This window comes from Prionailurus viverrinus, chromosome X, assembly GCF_022837055.1.
Source record: "Prionailurus viverrinus isolate Anna chromosome X, UM_Priviv_1.0, whole genome shotgun sequence".
Taxonomy (NCBI): domain Eukaryota; kingdom Metazoa; phylum Chordata; class Mammalia; order Carnivora; family Felidae; genus Prionailurus; species Prionailurus viverrinus.
The window spans coordinates 94,858,969-94,871,499 of record NC_062579.1 but is presented as its reverse complement, the minus strand read 5'-3'; the positions used below and the strand labels follow the sequence as shown (position 1 = coordinate 94,871,499).

The 12,531-nt window shown below is 36.0% G+C and overlaps 1 protein-coding gene across 6 annotated transcripts in view; it reads right to left on the bottom strand.

Moving 5' to 3' along the window:
* Positions 1-2,718: 2,718 nt before the first annotated feature.
* STAG2 (stromal antigen 2) overlaps positions 2,719-12,531 on the bottom strand; it is a 139,107-nt gene continuing 129,294 nt past the window's right edge. For all 6 annotated transcript variants that reach the window (XM_047843562.1, XM_047843567.1, XM_047843566.1 and 3 more), the window contains 3 exons: positions 10,647-10,773; positions 9,386-9,463; positions 2,719-4,646 (listed from right to left, as the gene is read on the bottom strand). In XM_047843562.1, coding sequence (XP_047699518.1) covers positions 4,623-4,646; positions 9,386-9,463; positions 10,647-10,773 — 229 coding nt within the window. In that variant the 3' untranslated portion in view covers positions 2,719-4,622. The remainder of the gene's footprint in view (positions 4,647-9,385; positions 9,464-10,646; positions 10,774-12,531) is intronic.

Sequence of the window (12,531 nt, the reverse complement as noted above, 5' to 3'; positions counted from 1 at the left end):
TAAAACTCAACTCAAGTAGTAGCTTTATTCATAACAGCCAAAAGGTGGAAACAACCCAGATGTCCATCAGCTACTGAACAGATAAACTGTTGACACATACAACATGGATAAATCTCAAAAACATACTGAAACTTTGGACAAAAAGAATACATATCGTATGGGGTGCCTGGGTGGCTCAGTCGGTTAAGCGTCTGACTTCGGCTCAGGTCATCATCTTGTGGTCTGTGGGTTCGAGCCCCGCATCGGGCTCTGTGCTGACAGCTCAGATCCTGGAGCCTGCTTCGGATTCTGTGTCTCCCTCTTCTCTCTGCTCCTCCCCTGCTTGCACTCTCTCTCTCTTCCTCAAATATAAGCGTTAAGACATTTTTTTAAAGAACACATATTGTATAATTCCATTCATATCAAGTTCTAGAATGACCAAATTTGATCTATGGTGGAAAGAAAACAGTTGTTGCCTCTAGAAGGGATGGAAGCAGGGGTTGATCGATAAGGAGTATAGAGGAACTTTCTGGATTGATGGTCATGTTCATCATCTTTGATAGGGAATTGGGTTACACGGCTGTTATGCATTTGTTAAAACTCAGCAAATATATACAGTATTTCATCACATATGAATTTCACACAAGAAAAAAGGGTAAACAAATATTAAAGTCCTATGATAAGCATGCTAAATATTTAAATAGTGGGCCCACGTTTGCAATTTACTTTGAAATATACTTTAAAAATGAGATGTATTGATAGATGGGTATGTGGTAAAGCAAGTATAGTAAAATACGTTCACTGTAAAGTTCAGCATTGCTTGTGCGAAAATTTGCATTTTAAACATGGGGGGGGGGAAACTCAAGTGACAGCTTTATATATAGGAAGACTCCTCCCACAGCACAGCCACAGCTAGTGCCCTTCCTCTGGGGTCCCAGAACACCCAATAAAATCATTGAGTGTGCTTCATTTTATTAGTTTTGCATAGGCATCCCAGCCCCCCAGAACTGTAAACAACTTCAAAAGGAAGTCTGTCTTACTGGTCTTTGCTCAGCAACTAACACAAGGCCAGGCACACAGTAGATAGGTAAGATCGGTTGACTCGAAGGGACATTTAGTGAACTTCATCACCTTGTTTCCTCATAACCAAAAACCTTGTACTGGATTAGCTTACTTTCTTTAGCTGAATGATTACAGCTACCAGAATCATCTATATGACCTGGAACTCATCCGTGTGAATCCTTACAAGTTCCCTTTGAGGTAGGATATTGAAGACCTCTCTTCTGGGTTATCCACTTCTTTCCCAGTCTTTCAACTTTAAAGACTATCAACTAGTAAGTATTTATGGGCTCAAGGCTCAATTTATACTCTTTACACAAGTCAGCTGGGTAGCATGTTTAGGACAATGTTTCTTCGCACCACTCAGCTCTACAGCCAGCTGGACCCCTTAAAGATCCTCCATTTCCTCACCATGGCACAATGAATCATGTGCCATTTTACCTTTATGCAATCATCTAGGTTGTCCTTATGTATCAAGTAGTTTCAATGCTCTTGGGACTTAATGCAGCCAGACTGCCTGGACGTGAATGCCAACTCCATCACTTACTAGCCTTATACAGCCTCATATAGCTACATAATAGCCTTGCCCAAGGTATTTTAACTTCTCTGTGCCTCATTTTCTTCCCTGCCTCCTGATTTAGAAAAAGGTGGGGGAAGGGGGAGAAGGAAAGATGGCGGACAACTTGTATCACCTACTGCCACGACATTTAAAAAAGTTACTGCATGTAAAACCCCTTAAAACAGTGCCCCAGCTATTAGCTATCATTTAATATGCTTAGTTCTGAATCACCAATGACAGAAGACTGGTCTTCATAATATCCTCTACAAACCAGGTGAACCAATGTGCTAACGTTAAGAGTACAATGCAGGGGGGCCTAGGTGGCTCAGTTGGTTAAGTGTCTGACTTCAGCTGGGGTCATGATCTCGCAGTTTCTGAGTTTGAGCCCCACATCGGGGTCCGTGCTGACAGCTCGGAGCCTGGAGCCTGCTTTGTATTCTGTCTCCCTCTCTCTGCCCCTCTCCTGCTTGTGCCCTGTGTCCCTCTCTCTCAAAAATAAACTTAAAAAAAAAAAGTTAAAACAAAGAGTACAATGCAAATCTTAACATGTTAAAGACCATAGTCTTTTTTTTTAAGTCAATTAGTAAATTCTTTTTCAAATGTTGGCTTTCACCCACCTCTAAGCATGAGTCCCTTGTCTAAGAAAGGTTATACACACACACACACACACACACACACACACACACTCATTCTCTAGCTCAGCACACACTGGTAATTTCCTTCCTAGCACTCCTTTTAAGTTTAATTATTTTGTTTACCCCACTAGATCTAGGAGGGAGGAACCTTATCTATCTTCTTCACTGTTGAGATCTCTAACACATGCCTAGCACATAGTACTCATTCGAATGTATCCTGGATAAATAATGCAGACATTTTAAAGAGCGTTTAACCCATACCAAATAAAAATTAAACAATGGTCACAAGTTTCTATTTTAAAGTAATAACCCAATTAGGGATTTAGTCTCATTTAAAAATACATGATTTATTAAAAATATAAAATGGCAATGTTCTCTATAAATTAACCTCACCGACACATGTTAAAGTCTGTGATGATGGATATGTTTTCTAAGCCATTTATAGCCACCCTCCTCCTTTAATTATAAAAGATAAAACATACAACATACTGTAGGTTTATTTTTATTCAAAAAGTTACTGTCTCAAGACATAAATACAAATCAGAAAACAGTACAATTAGGACAATAGAATGTGGAGGACAACAGGTTAGAGTAATATATAAAACATTTTTAGCTGGTTGAAAACAAAGCTGTAAGAACTGCTTTCACAAAGAAGTACTCCTTTCAAGAGTGAGAAACAAAATCAACTTAGGTTTAAAATCATATATACAGTCCTCTCAGCAGTTCTAGTAAATGCAGTGGTGTGAAAAACAACATAGGCAGTACTTTTTGCACATAACAATATTTGTAGATGGAAAATCTGTTTAGACAAGTCTGGTTTCATTTGTTATTAATCATGATTTAATAAAACAATTGTACTGTATCATGATCTTTTAGCTAACCTATGGTTTTTGGCTACCACAGCCCAATGCTTGTTGATTTCTGACTCTAAGAACTGGAAGCCTTTTGGTATTCACCCATCTGAAGATATTCTCGTATTGCAAGCATATTAAGGCATGGAATGATTAAAATAATATACCTCAAGAACTGAGAGACGACTGACAAAAGATAGATATACATGTAATATAAGTTAATATTTTGTTTTAAACGATGTCTAGCTGCCTAAGCCTCGCAAAATGAGTTGATGTCAAAATGGCAAGTAGCCACTTTCTGTTTTAAACTAATTTATTTGTGAAAGGACATAAAATGAAGTTTAAAGCTTAGCTTTCAAAGAATATTATGGGTTATGAATTCTATTATCCCATCTAATTTACATACAGAGGAAATGTACTGTAACCTGTTAGAAGTATCTTTAACCTGAAGACTGCTTGCAAAGACAGATAGATAAAACAATATAAAATACAAATTTAAAAATCATTTTAAAGCATGAACACTCATGCTTTTCTATTTTTAAACATTGTTAAACTTTCAATATATTTCTGAAACCTCATAATTTTAAGTTGGAATTTAAAAGTAAGAAAAAACTAAACAAACTGCGCAATTATAAAATCAGCACCAATTTATATATATATATAATTTTATTTAAAATTTAGATCCCTATTCCCACACTCTAATAAGCTGTATAATTTTTGTTTAGAATTTTTCTGCAAACATACTACAATAAGCTTCTTTTATTTGGAGACAAAATACAGTGGCACTACTGGAAGGAATATCACAACATTACATTTTTATCTTAAAGGACAAGCAAACTTTCAGGGCTGATAATGGGATAAGCATGTTTGAGACTGGTTACCTTCTGGCAGTTCACTGCATCTGGATATTTCTGAAAAGTATAGAGAAGCTCTTGGATTTTAAAAATATCTTAAAATACATTTTAGATGAAAAAATTGTAAAAGTTCTGCTTATAAGTTTACTTTTCTCCACAATTACAATATTTAAAAGAAAGCTTTGTTGATTGATGTTTTAAGCATTTAAATTTAGAATGCTAAAAACAATTCTATCCTATAATTTCAGGGCAGGGGAATAAATTCATCCTTAACTTTGTTTCTTGGATGTAAACAGAAATCCAGCAGAGGTCATCATTACTTAGTACACCCAGTAAATAAATGTGAGAGGATTCATGTCTGTACCAAATGCCTCTTTAGATTGTTATATTTTCTTTAAAAAAAGCATGAAATAATTGATTCAAAAGCCAACTAACAGCGCATAAATAAAATATTTACTTTCTAAGAAAAACTGTAGCTTATCATCAAATTGTTTACTTGTCCTTTACTTTTTTCAGGCAAACAAAACTGCCCCTCAATGCACTTGATCTTGGTAAGCGTAAGCATGTCATATTCTCCTTAGAGAAAAATCTGTACAGAATTTCACTGTATCTACCACACTTTATTTTAAAACTTCCTCTTCCACTTAGAAAATGACTTCACCACAGATTTAATTGTGTACTGGTATTAAAACATTGACACCCCAAGAACCTAATGAGAGAGAAGAAAAAAAATCTTGTTAAAATTGTCATTCATTTCTTTGTAAAACAGATCTGTATATGTTACATTAATATTTGATAATACTAAGTTTAATAATATGCTAATAAAACCACTTTGAAAAATTCCCCTCCTTTCAGATCTTGAATTCTAAAATTGAAACGACCATAAATATGTAATGAAGTAACAACATCAGGCCTACTCAAGATGCTACTTACCTCACACATATAACTAAGAGCAGGGACCATGTCTCATGTATAGGTTTATTCACACCGTTGATGCCTAGATAATGCCCTGAACACACAGGCACTCAACATTTGTTGAATGGACAAATGAATGTGCTTCTTTACATATACTTCTGGCACAGGCTCATTGGAAAGAGCTTAAGAATGTCTTGCAGACTTGGTATTTGCACTGTGAAGTGGGTATTGCTTTTAAAAAGGCATTTGAACACACGGACTAAAAATATTCAAGAAGAATACAAGTATGTAGAAAATCCAGAAAATCTAGTCCGAGTCAATGAACAGAACTACAAATTTTAATAAGTAATGTGAAATTTGGGCAAAGTAACTTACACTGATGCTTTTTTTATACCACTCCAGTTGGGAAAAGAAAGGTAAAATCTAATAATTACTTGTCACTAACTGAAAAAAGTAAAAGCATATGATGAATGGAGCCAACTCTCTCTTGTTCATCAAACAAAAACAAGACATAACTTTTTAGCTACATATACTAAAAGTTAGGCTATTCTACTAAAATTCCAGCATTTACTAGGACAATTAAGGAGTATTTTTAAATACTATAATGAGCTAAGATTGGGATTACAGGGTTCTTACTTGTAAGTGAAAAATCATTTTTAAAAAAGTTACTGAACTCAGTACTTGTTCAGTACTCACTTGAAGGAAGTGAGTGTTTCCAGACCAGGAAACAAGTATCTATCTGACTGCAGCCTCCTTATAATGAATTATCAAGTAAAGTATTTGGAATTCCCAGTAACGTGAACAAAGAGGATAAAATGCACCCCACTTCTTACCTGTCATTCACCAAAACCACCACCACTGCTCACCCCTTATTCCCCCCGACCCTCCAATAAAGTTTAGGATTCTCCTTTTTTGGCTAGAGTCAGAGTTCGGGTGGTTAGAGTATTTCCACCAAAGAAGCCTACATGATGTTTAAAGGTCCGTTCTAGCCATAATACTCTGTGACTCTGGGTAAGGAAACGTCTGATGAATTGAAGGATAAATCTTACTGGCAACTCTTAGTGTACAGTATGGCATGAAGATGAACTCACGTTCTTTCCAGAATGCCTAACTAGAAATCATGTGAACATTTATTTTTTTGCTTTTGTACAGATTAGGTTGTAAGTAGATTCTTCTATAAGAACACAAAGTTAGCTCCATTAGACTGAACACTTCTTTTACCAATTTTATACTACAGATAATTCTAATATGAGAATCTTAACATAGAAGAATGACACCAATGATACTTATTCTCTTTTTGTGCTAACAAACATCTGTTTCTGATGTTAACATTAATAAACACTTAAGCATATCTTTAAAAAGTATAAACAGCAAGCTTTAGTGTGTCGTGGCAATAATGACCCACTAGTAGCAGAGAGCGACTACTGGCACAATGAAATAAACCAACACCGCTTCCAGACATACAACTCACTAAACCGTAAGTGCAAAATCTTGTGTATATGCAACCCAAACCGAGCCGCTCAGTTTTGATGCTACCACTTCTGAATCTTGTGAATATCATGGTACAAAAGACTGTTTAGGATGTATTTAGTAATAAAGCATATATACAGGATATTTTCGTTATTTTACTTAGAAGAAGAGAATCTTAGAACTGGGTATAAGGATTTAAGTCTCAATTTTACTATTGTTTTGATGACTCACTTATCACAGGCTTGAGTTAAAAACAGATGTAAGCTATTGTATAAAGGCAAACACAGATTTTTACATTTAAAAATTTCTATTATTCTATTTCTTAAGTTATTGTTGAGACAATATGAGGTAAAGTTTAATGTATATTTTAAGATAAATTAGTATCAACTTAATACATATATTAACTTAAACATATATATAAATATACATACATTTATATGGTCAAAGATAACTGAACCTTGAAAGATTACTGGCCACTCAGTTATGTGACTGCTGCCATCATGTGGTAACACTATAAAACTACAGAAACAGATGCATGTGCTCATTTTCCTAATTTTAGTGGAAACAGCTCAACTACTATCCTCTTAGTTATAACATTACCTATTCAACAAGACATGAGAATGCCAAAAAAAAAATCCTATAAGTAACAAGTAATTATTAGGTTCCTATCTGGCTTCACTCAGCTTGTAGTTTCTCTATAAGTTGCCAAAAATATATACGTATGGTTTACATTGCTGTTTCATTATTTTAGTAATCTCAAGTGAAGAACACCTTTTTGCAAACCTTTAGGCTCACTTTAGGTGAACACATGAAAAAATAAGAGATCTCTAACTGCCCTTATCGACTACAGTTAATCATTCCAATTTCTAAATTATGTTCTTGGTGTTTCTTCTAAATGATGTCTGATTTTAGTTCTGGAAAGTACAACAGCAGAGACAGCATGAGATTTTTTAAATCAAAAGGAACTCTCATCAAATTACTACTCTGGCACTAGAGTTGTAAGACTGAACAAGCCGATGAACCATTTCTTCAGTCCCAAATTTGCTTGAGTGTAAAAATGAGGTCCTACCACCTTTCTCACACGGTAGCTGAGAGAATCCATCTAAATCATGCCTAGCACAGCATCAGGCACATTATGCTCTCAAATACTAGCTCTGTCCCTTTCACTTCAAAGGGATAGTCACTGTGAACTAGAATACAAACTCCTGGAGGGCAGGGAGAACATCGAACTCATTTTTGCACCAAAGTCCAGCCCAATAAATTGTTAGATTAATGCATTTCATTATAACTGCTTGAAAAGATTCTTTTAGTCCTCATCACAGTCACCACCTTCACATTTTATTTAACAAACTGAAGATACATATCCCTGGATTATCAGGGAACCGTACACTTCAAAATGCACTTGAAACTATAGACTTATAGGTAGGCCTAGCTCACTTATGCTATTGAAAGTATGGTCAGCAGAAGCATCAACAGCACTTGTGAGATGCAGAATCTCAGGCCACACTGCAGACCAACTGAAGCAGATCTATAGTTGAATAAGATCTCCAGATGATTCATATGTGCACCAGAGACAAGAAACACTGATTTAAAGGACATCGAGGTGGCTTATCCAAAGATTCCTACACCTGCTGCTCTGTGACGGTGTGTCCTGACTCAGGTAACTGGCCTTATTAATCTAGTCTGTTGGTGTGAGCTAGTTTGTTAAAATTTTCCCAAGAACTATCTGAAGCAGATTCTCAGGTGAGGAAGGGCTAGGAGAGAACAGCAGAAATTGGGGCACAGAAGGCAGGACTCAGAGGATGGTCGCCTGCGGTAGTAAGGGTTAGGAGGAAGGAGCACAAATGGGTAGACGATAAAAAATGAGATGGAAGGGGACTTAACAGATTTATTCATTTGACAAAACTAAACACCTATTATGCTGGGCAGAACTCAAAATGAATAAAATCATCACTGCCTGGCATTAGGCCTACTGAGCGAAATGTAATATCCTATTTCACTACACAGGTGTGGTAATTACCAAATTAAAAATGTACACAAAGTGGTACAAGAGCCCCCCAAAAAAGGCATTTATCTGGAGGGGTCAGCAAAAACTTCATAGGTAATGTCAGAACTATTAAAGGATGAATTCACTAGGAGAAAAAGGACAGGGGCAATTCTGGCAGAGAGAAAAGCTTATACAAAGTCATGGTGTCATGAAAGAGCATGGTGTGTATGGGAGAACTATAAGACTTGGTATGGCTGGAGAGCAGGATACATGTAAGGAAAAAGTCAAGGTTAAGTTGGTGAGGGAGCAAGAACCCAAAAATTTTTGTTTGTCATGCTGAGGATCCAAAATTTTTTCTTAATGGCAATGGGGGGAAAAAATCAATGAAAGGCCCTGAAGTTATGAGGGAGAGAACCAGATTTGCATTTTAGGAAGGTGACCACAAGAGAAATATAAAGGAGAAATATAAAAGGAAATATAAAGCAGTGGCAGCAAGAGGCAGTCTAAAGGCTACTTGCAACAGGCCAAGTAAAAACTGAAGTGGACTTGTACCAAGGCACTGTTGGGGACGATATGGCAGTGGGGACAAATATGAGAGGTACTTAAGACACAGTGAGAATACCTAACAATAACCAGTCTCTTTCCCCTTCTCTTTATTATAAAAGTTTATTCAAGTTCTATGTCTTACTATGTCTTCATATTATGATTATGGTTTCTCATTCATCCTATCCATCCATAAATGCCAAGGAAATATTTCTGAAACACAATTCTGATCATGCCATTCCCTCATTCAACATCCTTGGATGGGTAACTCAAGCCTACAGAAAGAGTCCAAATTCCTGAACATAATACTTAAGTCCCAGCTGGCCAAGGATTCAAGGGTACTTTTAAATCTGTCCCACCACTGTATCACCAACCCCCCCTTCCTCCTGAAATCCCTTCTGTCTGCCTCTATTTCTCCTGTCCAACTGTTTTTATCCATTTTCAACGTGCTGTCCCAGCTCTTCAATCTCAAACTTAGGGATTGCCTGTACTTTTGATTTTGCAATCCTGGGGTACATTTAAATTGAACGTACTGATTCATCCATAATTGAAGCTGGATCAAAGAAATCGGGTTTCAGTTCTGTTCTTTCTCGTCTGTTCTTTGATGGTGGCTAAGGAAAAAAAGAAAAGGAAGAGAGTTGACAATCACTCTATCTATAAACCAGATAGCAGCTGAAAATATTGAAATTATCATTAAGTGCTCACATGACATATATAATTGCAAGTGTACGTTACAATATTTTAAATACTGTATATTAAAACTACAGAGTGCATAAAAATACAAAAGCAAATCATTCACAAATAATTATTCTGAAAGATGAAAGCTAGAAAACTCACTTTTTTTGTTTTACTTTTAAAAAATGCCTCTCTCAAATCATTTTCCTTTACTATTATTTTTTATTATTTATTTAGAAGAGAGAGAGAGAGAGAGAGAGAGAGAGAGAGGGAGAGGGAGAGGGGCAGAGAGAGAGGGAGAGGGAGAAAATCCCAAGCACCCTCTGCGCCGACAGCGCAGACTCTATCTCACAAACTGTGAGATCATGACCTGAGCTGAAATCAAGAGTCGGATGCTTAACCATCAGAACCACCCAGGCGCCCCTCAAATCATTTTCCTTTAAAGACGCCGCATTACACAACTCTGAAGAGAACCCATGGTAACTGATTTCTTCCTTTGAAGGAGAACACAGCATAGTATACTAAGAAATAGAATCAGAAGACCTAGTTTATTAAGTCTCAGCATTATTGTTTCTTAGTTTCATCTCCTTGGATGGGCTAATTGCCTTAAGTTTCAATATCCTCAATCCTCCCAGCCTACCTCACAAAGCTGAATGAGGTATGTGGCAAGATGAAATAATGCAGAAGCATTTTATGTATGATAAAGCCCTAATCACATATGATATAATAAAGAATATATCCTTATATATGTATTTAATTTCCAAGTTTAAGTCTCAATACCAGGGTAGTATCAAATTACTAATGTATTGTTTTGATAATGGCAAATAAATGGAAAATGATAAGGTGATATGATACTTAGTATAATAGTAAGCAAAATGTAGTCTTTAAATCGATATATTCTTAAATTAATCTGAAAATCTGCCATCTTAAACTAAGAGTTAACAGCCTCATCAACCTCACCCTCTCCCCAATCCCTTCTCATATACCTAAACACCTAGCAACTATTTTATTTAATCTTTCTCCAAAACTTACTTTTCATGGCAGGTATTTCCTCTAATTCCAACTTAACTTCCAAAGGATATTAAATGAAAATCATACAGAAATCATTAAGTTTCTTACCAAGTCTATATCCATGGTGTCAAAATCCATTCCCTCGTTAAGATCTTCAATCCTCCCTTCTGAGGACATCATAACATCTTCAACAATTGGCTCTTCATCATCTTCCATTAGGCTTGTACCACGCCGACTAGAGAAATATAAAACAAGGTCAAGATCTGAACCAATGTTGTGACTATTAATATGCTGGCAGCAACTATGTAGCTCTCTATATTGAAGTGTAATGGAAAATGATGGAATTAAAGGTCAGGGAAAATGATTAGGCATTGATCATGTCATCAATGATGTCAAAACCCCAATGTTCACTGGTCTAAAAATGCTAAGGAGTTGTTTATTCTACATTACTTCAATACATTTAGCTTGATAGTTCTGATATCCCATATAAAAGTTCAATGAGAATTTCCCACATGGGAACAGACAAGATACCTCAAATCCTTTGTGAAAGTAGGCAGGGTACAAATTAATAAACAAATATAAAACAGAGACCATAGAAATGACATTTTCAGAACACAGATATTTTCACTAATATACAGTAACTTTACCCATCACTCACTCGAATTCACTCAGTACTTAATGTGTACCAGGCACTCACTCATTCATTCACATAGTGCCTACTACATGTCAGGCTTCTTTTATAGCCTATGGATGCAAGCAAAACAAAAAAGGAGAAATAAGACATGGTTCCTGCCCTCAAGGAGCTCACAGTCTACTACAGGAAAACAGAAATAATTAACTGTAACAAAATGTGGCAAATATTGCAAGAGAATCATGTACCAAGGGCTATAAAAGATTACTGAAAGAAGAGATTAATTCTGCTTCAGGAAGAAATAAGTAACATTTATGCTGAAACTTGGATTTTCTGTCCTACAAAAATCAAAACTAAGACATATATAGAAAAGTAAAATAAAAACTTAAGACCAAAAATTCTGTATGTTATCACATAATCACAAGGAATAAACTCAAATGTCAAGTTCACAAATTAGCCCAGACCAGCATAGAGGAGTCAACATAAGAGCAAAACTGAAGGCAAGTAGTTCCCCAGTTTGGCCAATATTTCCTTCTTTTCTCACTCATTTAAAAATTCCCACCATCACCAAAATCAATTATTCACTTACAATTTACACAACTTATGTTGAGTCTTTAAAAATAATATAAAGATAGCAAGGCATGATGTCTCATCCAGGCTACCTGGAGAAATATGTTGACAATGGTTCCTATTTTCTAAGAGTTCTGGACAGTTAAATGACAATTTTATTGTATCTGGTAAAGGCAACTGTGAAGGAAATATGTGAATCATATTATAGAAAACCAGAAATCTATTGTGCATCTCATTTGGAGTATAAGGAAGATACATGTGATATAAACTATAAAAAAAAACAAAGAGATAATTTGGAAGTATTTCCAGTTGTAGAGCAGATGCCGTTACAGAGAAATCATTGTAAAACAAAAATATTTTAAAGTTTCAGGCAACAGACTACTTATGGCACCACAACCAAGACTCCTATGGTAATAATTATTTAAATGAGATAATCTCTTACAGTCAGCTGGGGAAGTTCAACAGGAATTAAAACAAACTTCAAATAAAAGAATAATGATAAATGGCACTGAGTAATGAGCTGCTACGGAAGATCTTAGAGACTGGCAGAAAACTTTCAGGGGGAGAGATAAGGACCAAATGACTGTACGGTAGAATTCCAGAATGTCTGAACTGGTGACTGGTTGGAAGCTAGGAAATTAGCTATTGAATCCAGCATGAAACAAGAACATATTAAGGGGAATGTGGCCACGGGAAAAGAGAACAGAGGGCAGAACCAAGTCATAGTATAGATGATGACCCTATCAGCCAAGTCAGGATCAAAATCTATACATGTGATAGAGTGTACCTAAC